General features: G+C 40.8%; 1 protein-coding gene across 1 annotated transcript in view; it reads right to left on the reverse strand.

Annotated features, from left to right (window-relative positions):
- vat1 (vesicle amine transport 1) overlaps positions 1–16,257 on the reverse strand; it is a 31,748-nt gene extending 15,491 nt beyond the window's left edge. The window contains exons 1-2 of the mRNA XM_056239902.1: positions 15,538–16,257; positions 9,837–10,044 (exon numbers count right to left, since the gene is read on the reverse strand). Coding sequence (XP_056095877.1) covers positions 9,837–10,044; positions 15,538–15,999 — 670 coding nt within the window. The 5' untranslated portion in view covers positions 16,000–16,257. The remainder of the gene's footprint in view (positions 1–9,836; positions 10,045–15,537) is intronic.
- Positions 16,258–17,161: the final 904 nt, after the last annotated feature.

The following is a 17,161-nucleotide window of genomic DNA, read 5'->3' on the forward strand; positions in this document are numbered from 1 at the left end:
CAGCATGAAAAAACAAAAGTGTAGTTGGTCACTTCAGAAGGTCTTTTTCTGTCCAAGTGAGCAGTTCTTGGCCAGAATAAGCAGTGTGGACCAGACCATGTCATTTAGCCAAAGGTCTGGCTGCTTTGGCAATACCGTGATTCAAAAGTAATCCATACAAAGCGTTTCTGAATAAAATATATATGCACGGATCAAACTGACTCAGGGTTTGTAGAGTGAGGGATTTAGAAAGAGCAAGAGAACAATCTGTAGCTACACAAATAAAATTCCACACAATCTTGAGTGCAACCAATGGAATTAAACAGGAGAATCTGCTTAAGAAAATTAAGCAGAATGTTCATCTAATCAGGCTGTTTTACACAAGGGCGTACGAGGGTGAAACACACACAGTGAACTCTTTATGTTTCCCTCTATCCACACATTCATACACACACACTTGGCAGCCAACAATCTCGGCCACAACAATATTACCCTCCCAGCATCACCCTCCTCTAGCGAGAGGGAATTTTCCCCCAAAACACAGAGGAATTCTGCAGATTCCCAACATACGAGAACTCAGCCCACACCCTCAGTGCAAATAGAGGACAGAGAGAGAGAGCGGGGCTTGTTTCACTGCAAGTTTTTTGACAGAATTCAAAGTGGAGGTTGCAAATTTGTGCTAATTTATAAACAGCTTCTTTTATCTGAATCTTGTTCTTGAATTCTTTCAAACGGATCTCAAATCAGAGCAAATTTTCCAGAAAACTAAATGAAACGGCTAGTGACTGGTCAATCGAATTCAAGTGAGTCACACCAATCAGACTGAATGCTGTAGTATTTGGCATGAGGTGTCATCACAATGAAGAGGCTGTGCTCTGCTCGGATTTGTTCTGGCAGTTTATTCAATCAAGTGTAGGCTACTACATCACATTTTAAAGGGGATGTCTAATGCCATTTCATACATTCTGACTTATTTACACTGTTAAAAAGTTGGATTCTCATGCTGGATGGATGTATGATGGAGTATTTCTGTGCCAAATATACTCCTTCAGGATTCGTAAAAGTTTCGGAAAGTTTTTTCCCCCCCGAGTATGGCCCTGTATGACGTCATAAAGGGTGGAATTCCTTGTATGGGAACTTCTCCTGGAAGAGCATGCATACATCAACCAGAGCGAGAGCAAGACCACGCCCATCAACGTGCTTTGTTCGGGTTACGAAAGCCCTCGGCAGCGCTGTCGTTTTGTTTTTAAACCACGAAATCAGTGTGTTTTCGGTTGTGAGGGAAAGATAACCTTGTTCAGCTTCCCAAAGAACCCAGCGTTAGGGGAACAGTGGATGCAGTTAAGTTTTTCAGGGGCAGCAACGGAGTTGTGCAAGTGTGTTAGTTTGTTCCCGGGATTTCTGTGACGAATGTTTTGTAAACAAGACCCAGTTTGACGCTGGATTTGCAAATCATTTGAGACTAAAAGATGGAGCGGTCCCAGCGATAAAAGATCCAGGTCATGAGACGGAATTGCAGGCGGTAAATAACGTCAAATGTCTGTGATTTGTTGGCAACCGTGCATATAATGTAAACAACACAAACCATATAGACAGTGAATCAAAAGTTAACCAGAGATAATGCGATGATGTATTGCATGACTCTTTAGCTCCGCCCACAGCACGCCTCCAGGAGCTCGGCTGTTTTCGGAAAGAATCGGTACAACAACGTATCTGTCTTTTATAAATCTGATCAAACTAAAGACTTCGGAGATATGAAGGATGCAATGCTACTCTATATAGGTACTCAAGATTCACATGAGATTGGCAGAAACTAAGTGTTATGTGCCCTTTAAAGGTGCAGTAGGACACCTGGGAAAATGCTAACTTTAGTCTGATAGCACTAAAGTACGTCCCACCCTGCAAATCGCCGTCCAAAGCCACGCCTCCTGAAAGCACTGACGCACACAGCCCAGAAGACCGGAGACAACGTTACTGCATTACATCATTGAAGTTGAAGTACTAAAATGAATAACACTGAAACTAATATAAAAATGAATAAAAAAATTAATAATAATAAAATTAAAATAGAAAAAAAAAATGACAAAAGCACATAACAAAATTACTAAAACTTAGTCTAAATTTTTTTTAATAAAAACAGCATCCAACTCAAAATATTAATAAATACTAAAATAACACTGCAGATTTTGTCTTTTCCTCACAAAAAGCAATAGAAAATTCTTCAAAACCTCTTCTTTTTCCAAAGAAGAAACAGAATTCATAGAGTTTCAAACGAAATGAGGGTGAATAAATTCCTTTTTGTATGAACTAATCTTTTAAAGAACAACAGGAGATATGGACTCTAAAACATCTTAAGAGATCGGTGTTATATATCATAGCTGATGGTGACTGCTCTTCCAGGATGTTGTAATCCTGGAATGCTGTTTTTGGTGCGAGTGTAATGTTTGTTTTATTTTACAAACGCAGCACCCATTGAGATCCACGTCTTTCCTTTAAGGTTCTCCAGATACAACAAACTATTATAACAAGCAGGCGGTTCTTCACAGTTGTGCGGGAAGCATCAGGGCGGATTAGCGTTTACACTACAAATGTGTTGTGTCACATGCGCTTTCAACTACCTTTGACTGATCTGATCACAAAATGTTTTGGACCCCATTTACACCTGCATTTAGTCTGTTTGTGATGGGATACTTTTATGGTGCCTCTGCACACTTTTTGAAGCCAGACAGCTTCAGAGTGACAGGCATAAAATGTTATATGGGTTAAGACCAACATAGGGGTGAGCAACTAATAACAATTTTCATTTTTCCTTTCAAGAAAACACATCAATATTTGCCTGAAATGCACATCGTGCTCCATAGGAAGGTGCAGTGCCATTCTTAACTCTTAGTGAAACTCAAGAGGAAACACATTTCCAGTTTTACAGCGAATTCAAAAAACATCCTGTTCACTGAGATAGCAAGGGTTTCCTGAGTGCACACGCACACTCAAGCATTCATACACACACAAACAATCTCAAGAACAAGAAAACACAAGCTGAAACAAAGAAAGTTGGTAATAATTAAGAGGAACGTGCGCTACATGACTACAGACCAGAGTATGTGAGCGGAGTGGAGCGGCAACAATTTTCCCTCGGCGCTCCAATCATTTAATAATCACTCCGCTCCAGCTCCGCTCCGGGTTCACCATTTACCGCTGCCCGCTCCACTCCTCGCTCACTGATATCAGAAACACCGCTCCGTCTTCGTTTCCCAAGGAAGTTGCGAATAAATTATTTAAGTATGCTTAAAAATCTCACAATTTCTCCTCATCATAATATATAGGCATATAAAAAAAAAAATCTATAAAAAAAAAAACATTAGGAAAATTGTTGCAATGTGGTTTATAGTGTGCAAACTTTTCCTATGACATGCTATGCTTATTACATTGTTATCAGCATTATAAGTTAAATATCATTGCTGCTTTGTGCAGAGCACATTTTGTTTGGAAAGAAAACTACGTTTTCATCAGTTATTTTATCTACGGGTCGCTACATTTTTTACAGATTTCCTTACTTACTTCCTTACAGAATCCTTACTAAAAATGTAGTTCTATAATGAGCCATTGGCATGAATTGTACTCGTGATGGAGCGGTAGTGGAGCGCTCTCGGAGCGAGTGAAAACCACGACGCTCCGACTTTAAAAAAATCCGCTCCGCACTCCATTCAAAATGACACCGCTCCACTCCTCGCTCCGCTCCCACTCCACTCCGCTCACATACTCTGCTACAGACGACTCATCTGTGACTGACACCACCTCCAGAGATGACAGACCAGGGCCCGTATTCATAAAGATTCTAAGAATCCTCTCAGAAAACACTTAATTTAGCTTAAAAACTTTTACGTAGGAGTCTTAGCTTAAAGGGGTCATATAATGCCATTTTTGTACAAGCTAGTATGATTCTTTAGGGTCTAAATTAAAAGTTTGTAATTAGGGTTGGGTATCGGTTGGGTTTTATCTGATACCAGTACCTACTCGGTATTTTTTAAACGGTTCCGGTGCCTAAACGGTTCTTGAAACGGTACTTAAGAAAACGAAACCGCACACACTTTATCAAAAAATAATACCCTTTTATTTACAGGGCCAAACTGGACACAATATTAACTTAAATCTTTAAACAATATAAATACAAATAATAATAAAACCAATATAAAATAAAAATTCACATTTACATAATATCAAATAAAACAATATTGTATCAAACAATGTAATAATACTGGAGATTAATAGAGATTACTAGCAGGCAGAGCTGCCAACTCTCACGCATTGACCGTGACTCGTGAGACTCACGCAATTGACCCTTTTCACACGCTCTCACGCACGCCACACATCCATTTTCTCACGCAGAGAAAAATTGCGGACAAAGAGGACACTGACACCGACAGACAAGGTTACTTTTGATATGGAACAAATCCACAGCTGTCAGATTCTGTCAATATTTTTACGAGATTCACACAATAAATAACGTTTTGGCTCTTTGAAATGTGACAGATCGCTGTAGCGCGTCAGTTCAAACGGCACGTGATACAGCAGCCTACAAATACAAATCCACTGCTTCTTAGCTACGCAGCGTTGAGTGAACCTATGAAAGAGAACATCTCTGGTTACTGGTGTAACCTATGTTCTCTCAATAGAGAACGAGACGCTGCCAAGCTCCTTGCGCTGCCGACCAGCTTCCTTTTTCGGCAAAGAAATCTGAGGAGCAGATGGCGCGCGCGCGCCAACATAATATGACAACGTAAGTGCGTCGAGGCGGCGCCCACGCCATCAGCCAATAAATTGGCTTGATTCTATATGGATTAAGCCTATCGGCACACCCAGAGGGCGTTCTGACGCGTAATTTTACACGAGAAATGCAGCCAAACCTTGCGAGCAAGAGCGCGCGTGCGAGACAGAAGAGACTGTGCGTGTGTGTGTGTGTGCGTGTGTGCCTAATTAAGTCAGGCACCGAAATCAGGCACCGAAATTGTCGTTCTTATTCGGTCTGGTTACTACCGTTTACGTCGGAACCGGTTCCCTATTGGCACCGAGTTTCGGTACCCAACCCTATTTGTAATATACTTTAATTAAAAATTCTCATTAGTATTGTAAGAAAACACTTATTTTACCTGGTCAAAAACAGCTCTGTTTTCAGCACGCCGTTTCAGTGCATATGACTTTAAATGATAATGAGCTTTGCTCACCCCGCCTCTCTGTTCTGTGTGTACATCGTTTGTAACACAATAACCATAACAAGTTGTTCAGTATAAACGTGGGATTATGAATTATATTGAGAACATCATACATAGAAAACATGCCGTAATGTACCCTAAGTGTAAACCTTAGACGCATTCATTGTGAAGCGTGCAGCTAGCGATTTGCAAAGATTAATATTAATATTAATATAAAGGTTAATAAAACGTTACACTCACTTCAGTTGTTCTAGAGGTTCAGCAGGAACACGAATAGCTGGTACTGATCCTTTTTTCATGAGCAGCTTCTTAGCAAAACCAGCTTTATACCCTCGTTTATAAAGCAGTCTGGTGAGAAATGATTCGCGCAAACATGAAAGCATTGACGTTGCTCGTGGGGAATATTCCCTTCGAAAACAAACTCAGCCACTGCGTCTTCAGCGGTTCGGATTTAGGAACATTAAAATGACTGCTGTGTTCGTTATTACACCCAAGAACAGAACACCACAATCGCTTAGACGCCATTCTGCTCATAGACAGTGCTCCAGCACATCAACAATGACCGCGCCGAATAGTATTTATATCGTTTTTAACCACATATATATATGGTAACCACAGCCACGTCCAAGTGATCTGAGGGCGCGGGCGCTTCGGTCTGTGCGTTACAAGAGGTAAAAACGATATAAATAATGTTTGTTTTCTCACACAAACCGCTCGTTTCGTGTCTTAGGCCATCAGTGTGTACTTACATTTACAAGTTATTAAATCATGTATAATTTGGACTTCTCTGTGCATGCTCTTTGAGGTGGTGACCATAGACCTGCATTATATAACTGACAGACAAGAACGGTTTGACCTAAAAATATCAAAATTGAAACTACTGCGGAAACAAAGACACCTACATCTTGGATGCCCTTGAGGTAAGCTAAAACATACCAAAAATTAATTTCAAAGTGAACTATCCCTTTAAGGGTTAAGATGCTTTCTGAATTACTTTTTTCTTTACTAGGATTTTTTCTTACATTTTAAGAGTAAACGCCCACATTTCTAAGAATTTTCTTAGAATTTTGTCACTAGGAGCTACTCTTTGCATTAAGATTCTTTCTGAATACGGGCCCTGATATTTATTTTTTATGGGTGTTTTGGTTTGATTTCTCTGCAAATATTTATGACCACTACCAAGTTTTGTCTTAAAACATTCCCTCTTTCGCTGTTAGGGTGTGGTGGTGGTTCAAGGAGACGTTTTCGAGATTGTTTGAGATTCCTGGTTTCTGCAACACTCCAGTTGGACGAGAGCGTTTCCTTCCACCCCGAGCCAAAGCTTCATCCACACCCACACTGATGCATATGTCCACCAGCATTCACAGCGACAGGGGATATCAGACACATATCAAACCCCCGAGAGGAAATATGAGAATATTTCAGTCCGTTCATTGGGCCTCATTCATGAAAAACAAGGAGAATAGATTCCTGTGTAAATCATTCGTAAATCCATTCTTGCGTAAATTATCCCACTGAAGTGAATGCTAAAATTTTCCAAGAATGGTTCTTGTGTATGATTTACACAAATGTATTTTCTCAAACTTTGCATTAAGAAGCGTAAAACATTTCCTCACAAGCGCACAGAAACAAATGCAACAAGGAAACAAGGGCTATATAAATCACTTTAAAATGTTTAACTTTTTTTTTTTTTTAAAGAAAAAAGGCTTTCTAAATACTGACTTGTACTACAGAACGTCCCTTCCAGGGTTCAGGAGGCAGAATGCTGCTTAAAAAATTAATTTTCACAAACACATTAATCTAGCAAGAAATACAGCTGCAAAAACTGAATGATGTATATTGCAAAAAAGTTGTCAATTGCCAAAGACAAATACCAATTTAAATCAGTACATCAAAGCATGGTGGAGAAAATTATGTTGCCGCTGCTACGGGCAAAATAATTTAAAAACAAAAAAAACCCATAAGATTTGTACAATATTTGTTGAAGGAGTAATGAAACTGAACACTAGGTGACGCTGTGTAAGATTTGTACAATATTTGTTGAAGGAGTATTGAAACTGAACACTAGGTGAATGTGTATGAATTGCTCAGATGCGCTCAGAACATGTCAATGATGATTACCAAATTTTGTTTCTATATCACGAAACATTAAAAAGTTACAGCAGTTTACAATAAAATTCAAAATAATGGAGAGGCAATATGGCCAATCTCTGAAAAAAAATTATTGGTTGGACTCCATGATCCAATGAATCTGCAACTAACGTTAATGTCGGCATGAAACGGACATTGCGATAGTCTTTTCTTCCCTTTTGTGGTTTATCTTGGATTGTTGTGGTTTGCTATTCTTTCGTTTCCTGCGATCTCATTTGTACAGAAGCCTTGAACCACAACGTAAAAAAAAAAAAAAAAAAAAATCACAAGTCACAAATACAGTCTTCCGTAGAAGTTGAGTGAATGATCAAAAGTAAAACAGTAATTCGTTTTATATTTATACCACAAAAATATGTTCATTAGCCTAAAATACTTAGGTTCACAAAACACTGAATCTAACAAAAAAGTACATAAAATATAAAATGCTCATATATTAAAATGCGCACTTAAAGTCCCCATGAATTCAAAATTGACCATACTTACTTTGTTTGCCTAAATTGATCGTTTTGTGTTGAACAATTCATCCATGCAAGTCAATCCACAAAAAAAAATTTTTTGGCTTCATAATCTTTAATCAAAATCTGAAATTTCCCCTCCCCTCTGCGTTGGAGGACCTTGCCTGATGACGTAGGTTTCACGGTTTGGGCGTCTTCTTAACACCCGTAATCACGCCCCTCCAACTGACAGTAGACAGGCTGAATGAAAACACCTACTTTTCTAGATCCAATCAGGTGCTAGTTGGGAAAAAAGCCACGCCCACCATTTTGCCTCATTTAGTATTCCGTTTCTCTCGGAAATACGTCACAACACTGGAGAAAAGTCGTTTGCAACTTCCGGTTCACGGGGACTTTAAGGCACACTATGCAGGAATTCCGTTTTTGTCAAACAGCGACCCCTAGAGTCGCTGTGGAGTACTTATGTATTTATTGTTACTGTCGTAAATGCCACTCACGCAGAGCGTCTCTGCCATAGACTGGTCTCTGCACTCACAGCCTGATACCCCTTTGAAGCTGTTATATTAAGGTTCAAATCTTGCATAGTGTGCATTTTTTGCTTTAAATAAGAGATCTAGCACTAAAATGTGTTTTTGAACTCAAGCTGAGCGCTCGTGTCCGCTGCTATCAGTGTCATGGATACATAGTGTCTCTTGTGGCATGCAGTCTTCACTCGGACGCGCTCTTCAATCTATCGCAGTTGCGGAGACTCTCTATTCATTCCGGTGAAATCACAAAATAAAATGCACAAAAAACATGTCCCTGCTTGATACAGACTGTAACCACTGATGAACATATTTAGTTTTGATGAGAGAGAAAAAACTTAGAACCTGTAACCTCTGACACGCTTGGCAAAAGATCTACCACTAGACCATTAAAGAACTCAAACAAAACTTGCGGATCGATGCATTTATTTACGGGTTGAGCGGCTCATTCTATTTTCCTAGTCTCTTCCGACCGCGTTTTCTTTGCTTTTTCCATCGTCGAGTATCACGTCTGAAATGCGCGCAAGTGTCTTCGTGCTTCATGTTGTGGTCGATGTGTGTGACGTCGTTGCCGTAAAGCATGTCGTGATTCTCGCGAGATTTGTCGGGAGCGCTCCTCTCAAACTTGCATTGCTGGTTTTTCCAGCGGCGTCCCCCCCCCCAAGCTTCACTACCAGGATGATTCACCCTACTATGAGTTTGTTTACCACCGGAATGAGTTTGAAGCTGTTATATTAAGGTACAATTCTTGCATAGTGTGCCTTTAAAAACCTAACACCGCAACACACTCACAGGCAACGCCGTATGAATGATCCATATGTGCACATTCTCACAAGCGTACACACATATACGCTGTTCTGTTCTAACTATAAAAAATATAATCACTTGAAATGTTACATAATGAACAACTGTGTAATCACAGTTCAACCAAATAACTATCATCCCAAAATCGGTAAGTGTTTTCCAATACAACCACAGAATAGTCTTTTACTGGTGCCAGAACATTGTCTAAACATTTATAAACTAAACGGCTGCTAAGGAACTCGCTCGAATGAATTTATCGATAACAGATTTGTTTGACACCTACAGGAATATTCTCTGAGAACAAATAAACTATTTAAACCTGCACTTAGTGTCTCCCAAAGGTCATTATTTAGAGAGCACAGATTCAACACACATACGTACACCTGCACAGAGTGAAAAATCCCTCAGGGAGGACACTTGGAAATAGTTAATTAACACAAGGGACTCTCTGATCCACTCACATGAATGATGATGGGAGCGCGCAAGTAAATGTAAACCACTGCTGTACTCCCTTGCCAGCGTCAAAAGCCCCAGGGCTCCCTTTTGGCCAGCTGCAGGAGCCATATACACAAACACTTACGCACACCTCCTGCACATTATGGATATATCTATTGTGTTGTGGCTCACGAACATATCATTGCATTAGGTTGCATGTAATTCCTGTTATGAAGCCGTAATACATTTGCATAATCTCCACACACACTTTCACTTACCTGCGGCCATATGGACGAGTATGCTCTGGTTGGGACGCAGGTGCCCAAAGTCGAAGAGCATCATGTAGGCGGTGATGTAATTGACAGGAAGTGCCGCCGCCTCCTCAAAGCTCATGCCCTCGGGCATCAGGAAGGTGTGTGTGGTCGCCACCACAACTACTTCCTGCCACAGACCGCTGCGATTCAGAACCAGAACCTTATCACCCACCTACAGACGTGGAAAGAGAAAGAAATGTTGAAGGCACATTTGGAAAACAGTCCTGTACAATATGCCTTTCAGTGTTTTACGCTACCGTCAGTCATCGTAGCAGCGCTGCAACAATGTTGTGTACATCAATATATATAAAGACTATTCGAGCACATGTGATGAAGCTCATTGGATCTGTATGGTGATTTGCTCTTTTCGGTTTTGCGTAGCGTTGGATGTTTTTTTAAAAACTTTTTTGGCAAGACATTCGCACAGCTGCACAGATCTTTTGTCTATGTTTTGTTGTCATTATCCTTCAAAACAGTTAACAAAATATTTGAACCTGTACTGTTGGCCATCTGGACCATTTTGCTAAACTTTATCTCGGAGCAGACTCTAAATGCTCCATTTAGAGTCGTTTGATAATATCTGTTGTAACTGAAAATCCTTTAATTACCTTGGAGACCCATACACACAGATACAGGAAAACTGGAAAACTCAGCAGACTTCCACTACTTCCTTTGGAATGAGGAGATACAAGGTATGCAAACGTTTACACACACATTTGTAACACAGACCTCTGAGCCTCCATTAAGTACGTTTACATGTGCAGTTAAAAATCAGTTTGTTGCATAGTCGAACTGCATCTGTCTGTTCAATTCAAGTATACATGACAATGCATTGAATCAAATATTTGAAGGATGTTGCGTGTCTTTCACAGCATGCGCACAACAGTGAAGAAAACTGTAGTCTGACTGAAGTTGGCATGGAAATTCACCTCATCTATTTTCTAAATGCATCTTATAATGACTTACCCATGCATTTCTTTTCTTTTTTTAATGAGCTTGTAATTTTAAAACAATGTCATTACTAGAACGACAGATTTCTCACTGGTGACGTACAGGTTGATGACTTCTTTAGTCATTTAGCCAACTTAAACCCAATAGACCACATTAAGAATTTAAATTTTTGGGTAAACTTTCCCTTTAAATACTGTATGAGCTTAGCAAGTACAACTAATAAACCACTAAATAAATTGCATACTGTAATTCCTGCACCAATAGCAGTCCCGAATCGTTTTCAAGTCACTGCTCAAAGAAACAGATTTGCCACTCTGTTTGGTGTCGCTAGCGCTAACAAATGGCACTTCACCTTCAAGCGGTGTTCAAAATTCATAAAGGCAGTGACACTGACTGATCCGACCTTTGTAACGAGCACAAAAAACTGTCAACACTTATGTCCCATCCTCCACTTGTGTATCTTCTCAATCAGTAGTATCATAAACATTCCACTTCCTCCACCACTCTTTCTCCGTCTATCACTTCTTTTCATCTCCCATCTCCCCCTCTATCATGCTCCGTCTTTCTTTATTTCAAAGATCAGTTCCTCTCATCAGGGGGCAGGCAGATCCTTCAGCCTCAATGAGCTTGAGAGAAGACAACACACACACGGAAAAGCACCTCTCTCTATTTCTTTCTGAGGACACACAAACTTGGCACAAATGTTCAACAGAGCTTCAGAAACCACACACACACAGAAGCTTTTTTCAAAGTAAAACACAAACACTAATATACCCAGCTCTTCCCTCACTGACAGGAAGAGACACACACACAGTCTAATAGGCCCAAGGGACACATGGGCATCTATGTCTATACTGTCCAATTAGAGAGCGGGGCTACTCCCAAGCCGATATGTCTGTGCCCCATTTCATCTCTCCTCCCCGTCTCTCTCATCTCGTCTTCCACATCTCAGTCTTGCTTTCTGCCATTCCTCTTCCTCCTTTAATTGGACTTTCTGCACATCACAGATCAATGGGCATTCATGTCTCGGCCAGGAATTGTGATCATGACTCACCATACGGGGAAACCAAACCGCTTCCTCCTCTTTTTCTCTCTCTCCCTCTCTCGTCAGACTTGCACAACAGTCACACTTGTGTCACAAACTTATCATACTTTGTATTCTGTGCTTGCACAAAAACAAACACTTTTCAGCTGAGGTTGCAAAGATCAAGGCCAGCTGAAGGTCTTGTGAGATGTCTGTCACTGGCTGCACGAGTCTCTCCTGTCTCTTCCTTTCCTGTAAGCATGCACATACACTCAAACACACTGACTTTGAAGGGTAAAGTGGCTATCTAATGCATTAGGCTCATGAAATACATCTGTCGGCGAACTTGTAATCTTGTTGCTGTGGAAATAGGATTCTGCTCCATAAAGCTTTGCTGTCTCCCAGCACTGATTTTGTCTATTTTATCTGTGTTTGTTTTGTATGTGACAGCAGTATCCCTGCGGTTAAGGCTCCGGCCTGAAAGCACAAAGGATGGCCACTCAGAATCCCACGTGGGGCAGTGAGATATTGAGATCACAATCCTGTTTTATCACCACTGTGCCTTTGAGCAAGACGCTTAACCCCAGCACGCTCTAGGTGGGGTGCAATCAATGCAAAAATACACTGTTGAATCTATGAAATAGCAACTAATTATGCAGGAACTAATTAATAATGGATTTCAGCTATATTTCGATATCTATTATTTAAACTCAATGCTGACATGAAATACTTTTGGGAAGTTGACATGTCCTGCGGTGTGTACTAAAATAAATAGCTTTATTTTTAAATGGCTTAATTATTTTTTAATAATTATTATGCATGCAGTTCAATGATCTCATTAATCAAGAGATTACACAAATTATTTATATTTTTTTCTTCACTTTTTTGTGCTGCGGGATTTAAAATGAACTAGAAAAGTCAAAAAGGTGACAAAAATGGTGGAATTTTATACATTATATAAATATTATTTATTTTTTACATTAATATAAAAATATAAAATGGAATTTTTCTCAACTACTAACTTGCCACTCGGCAGAAAATTTTCCATAGATTGCACACAGATATGTATACATTATAGTCCTGTGGAAGCTGGTCTTTTGGGGAATTTTGTCTTATTATCAGATTCCATGTAGAACAATTATATAAAAAAAGAAAAAAGTATTGAATGCAAAGTTAAAATACTTAAAATGCACTACAAGGTACTGCCGTCAGAGTTTGACTTTTGAAGTATATCCATTTATTTTTGCTTGTTTTATGTGGCACCTGGTGAAACTATCCTCATCTACATTGTTTAATCCCTACAATTGTCAAATTATGTCATACTTCCATCATAGTGCCAGTACTGTCACCACCCTCTCTCTCTAACCTTCGTCAAAACACTGTTACCACTTCTCTTGTTCTACTGACATTTACTGCGCAGTAAAAAGGTTTTTATTATTCCACAATGACACAGCTCTAGTATGTTGATCGTTGATTTAGTAACTGAACAAATCTTGGCCAACAACTTCTCCGTAACTCTACTCTAATTGTGCAGTTAAACTGCTCTTAAATGCAACTACTTGAAAAGACATCAGGATACCATGTCAAAAATCTTATGTTAAAACTGTTTCTCGATGAAAATCTTTACACGGCACCATCAGATTCAGCTGAAACGGCGCGTGTCCCTGCTGTTCACTTACTGGTATTCACTGCGTCGCTGTTTATCATCGACCTGTCAAATCACACACACACACACACACACACACACACACACACACAGAGGGAGGGAGAGAGAGCGAGAGAGAGGAAATTCCAGGCTGACAATGTGGTCCAGAGGAAGATAATTGTGAACAGATGCATCTGATCCTCACAGCAGAACTCTGATAAATATTGTGTGTGTGTGTGTGTGTGTGTGTGTGTGTGTGTGTGCATAAGCAACAAGTTATATGAATTATTCATGAAAAAAATGCTAATATATACTAAGAGTGGGCACAAGAGAGCAGTTTAGGAATAACATCTGTCAAGTCATGTGAGAGGATGCCATGGTCTTTAGCATTCACCTCTACAGTTCTCAAGAGTGTCTTTACAGAGATCCGTCTCTTCCTCTAAGAAAGAGTAATTTTCTGGATATCACAATCAGCAGATTCCTCACCTCACATGCTCACCAAACAATGTCAGCTTTGCCAAACACTATCAGGTCTCCAAATGTGAGATGAAGCAATTGTTTGCTTGCTGACATGGTAATACAGAGAGAGCGAGAGAGATAGGGTGGACCATGACCTTTTAAATTCAATATTGATGACAGACAAGGCTGAGGAAGGGCTGAACCATTATCTTCCTCCTCCGCATCACCCACCAGCCAACGCCTAGTGATTGCTTTTGCTCGCTCCCTTTTTCTCCCTCTCTTTAACTCATATTCACATACAAAGACTCAGGTTTTAATCGACATTTCATAGAATTATTGAACATCTTACCTCGACTGGCTCTCATTAAATATGTTTATTGTTCTAAGTAACACAAATATCAAATCCTTTCAACACAGAGACAGAGAAAAAGCCAGCGCCGGTGCATGGCGTTGCCATGATACGTTGCCATGGAGACCAGCAGCGACCACCAGGCATGACTCATCGATTTGTTCATATGGAGCACATAGAAAGTCAATCAGTCCACGTCATACTAAGACTCCGCTGTTTTCTGTGGACCTTTAGGGCTGAGAAAGTAACCCGAGCGAGTATTAGGTTTATTTACAGTATTTTAGAGTCGGTGGCCAACTATATCAAATATGGTAACACTAAGAAATTGTATTTCGTTGGCGCGATGCCTACAGAAATAGGCGTTTACGTTTATATAGGCCTAAAGGGAAGAACTTTAATTCGTAAAGAGGCTAAAAGAGAAGAAGAAAATCTGACACTTATGATGAATGATGTCAGAGAGTATGTCGGTGTCACAATGCGCGAGGCAGATGACAAAGGGCGCGTGCGATTAGCATTTCCCCCCTCGCGAGCCTCGCCCTTTTTCCTGCGCGTGGGGAGAGAGTCCTCCACGCGCGCACAAACACCTGAAAGTGAATTAACAATGTCGAAAGCATTAAATTGACGCGGCTGGCGCGTCTCAGGTGAGACTTCACAAAACCAAAACCCGTCAATCTCAGAGAGAAAGAGGGCGGTGGTTCCTTCAATTCACACTCTGAAGCCATAAAACCAAACGCTTCTATTATAATAAACCAATCTGCCTACATTGATCGTGACGCGACAGGTCATCGTTTATAATATGAGCGTTATTATTTAGCTGTGTGCTTAAAGTAGCTACCACAAGGTGGTTTGTTACTTTCCATTCGCCCCGCGCACAAGCAAAACTCGCGCTCCCGTGAACGTTTAGCGTTCTGGCCCATTGCTCGGGTCAGCGCGACAAGAGCTCCGGTGCTTCTGAAACAAGGCTACCGGCGCCCCTCCCGCTCCTCTTTTGTCTCCGGTGGCGAGTGAATATGAGAGGACTTTGAGGTCTCTTCGAATGACTGACTTTTTTTCTTTTCTTTTTTTTTGCACAGCGTTAGAGATAATTAAATATATAAATAACTGAGAAAACATTATAACACGTTGTGTGTTGAACAAACTCGTTATATGTCATAAAATGAAGAAAATTAACACCGCCGAACGCATATTAATATCAATAAATCAAATGTCTGCATAGAATAAAGTAAGTTTGCTCTACCTTTCTGTCAGTCACATCTTCACCGACAGCCTCGATGATCCCGGAGCACTCCATGCCCGGGGACACCGGCGGGGACGGGAGTCGGTCGTACAGTCCCTGTCTCGCCATCAGATCGGCGAAGTTCAGCCCGCACATTTTCACGCGCACCATCACCTCGCCGCTCTTGAGCACCGGTTTCCCCTTCTTCACCTGGAGCTTTACCTTATCGTACCCGCCGTAACCGGTGAGCACCAGAGCCCTGTAGCTGAAAGTGTCCTCCTCTGGGGCTTTCTCGGCGGCGGGCGCTGGGGTGTCGGCGTCGGCGGCGGCGGCAGCAGCGGCCTCGGTGGACGCGCTGGTGGGCGGTGGGTCTGGTTTGCTCTCGGTTTTTGGGGACTCGGCGGGCGTCTTGGTCTCCTGCTGCTGCGGCTGCTTCTGCTCCTCGGCGTTTTGCTGCTGGGCAGGTGCGTCTTCGCCGGACATGGTCGGAGTTTGGTTAGAGAACTTTTGAGGAGAAAAGACTCGCGTTTGTTTTCCTGCCTCACTCAGGCAAAAAATAAAGAGCTCAAACAACCTCAAATATGCGAACGGCTTCGTGGTCCACGGTTTTCTCAGCCTTTGCAAAAAAGGATGCTGGAGCCTGAGAAGGTGGAGGACAGGGAGACAGAGAGAAAGAAAGGGAGTGGAGGATGCCTCACGACGACTAGTGAGTGACCCGAGGCTCTGACAACTATTGAGAAAAAACGAGGCGAGGCGTGGCGAGCTGCAAAGCCCGGAGAAATGGATTTGGGGGGGAGAATAATGGATTGAAGAGTCCAATGAGGGAGTTTGTGCGCTGACAGGCAGCTGTGCTGACTTCAATTTAGTAAATGCAGTCAAGCTGTTTTTACTACTCAGCTGAAATTCAGACGAGAGAATGAGAGGAATTCTGGCTGAGTGTTAAATACACTTTCACAGATTAATCTTTTTTTTTCTTTAGGAATGTGTAGGCTATTGAAATGTAACCTTAAATATGCCTAAGCATTGCATAAAATCTATTTATTTGTATTGTAAATTGATTTGGTTCAACTTATGTTACATATTTTGTTGTAAAGATCTGTCAATAAATCAGCAAAATAAAACAAAAAGTAAATTTCATAAGAAAATAATTTTGAAAGTCTGCAATCCTCTAATAGACATGTTGCTTCAGACAACAAGATTTTCTTATTGATTTTAAGAAATAATCACATTGAATGCTGTGATTCAGCCATAGGCACAATGCCACAGGTTCATATTGAGTCAATATAAATGGTTCAGACAGAAGCCAAAGCATTTGATTATCATGTTGCCAAGCTACGCACGAACTGGAACAGAGTAGTGATCGCTGTGCAAGCTCCTGGACAAACTGTTGTAATCATATTTTATTGTATTTTAAGACAATACACAATCCCCCGGCTTCACAGACAATTTTAAAGGGATAGTTCACACAAAAATGAGACTTTGATCATCTTCGGAACACAAATGAAGATATTTAAAATGAAATATGAGAGATTTCTGTCCCTCCATAGACAGCTTTAACCATAAACATTCACCAGCGCACACATCAGTTGTGGTAAACGGAAGCTCAGCTCAAGCATGTTTGCTTGACGTGCGAGAACCAATGAGG

Source organism: Rhinichthys klamathensis, unplaced genomic scaffold (assembly GCF_029890125.1).
Source record: "Rhinichthys klamathensis goyatoka isolate OS25496 unplaced genomic scaffold, OSU_Roscu_1.1 h1tg000571l_1, whole genome shotgun sequence".
Taxonomy (NCBI): Eukaryota; Metazoa; Chordata; class Actinopteri; order Cypriniformes; family Leuciscidae; genus Rhinichthys; species Rhinichthys klamathensis.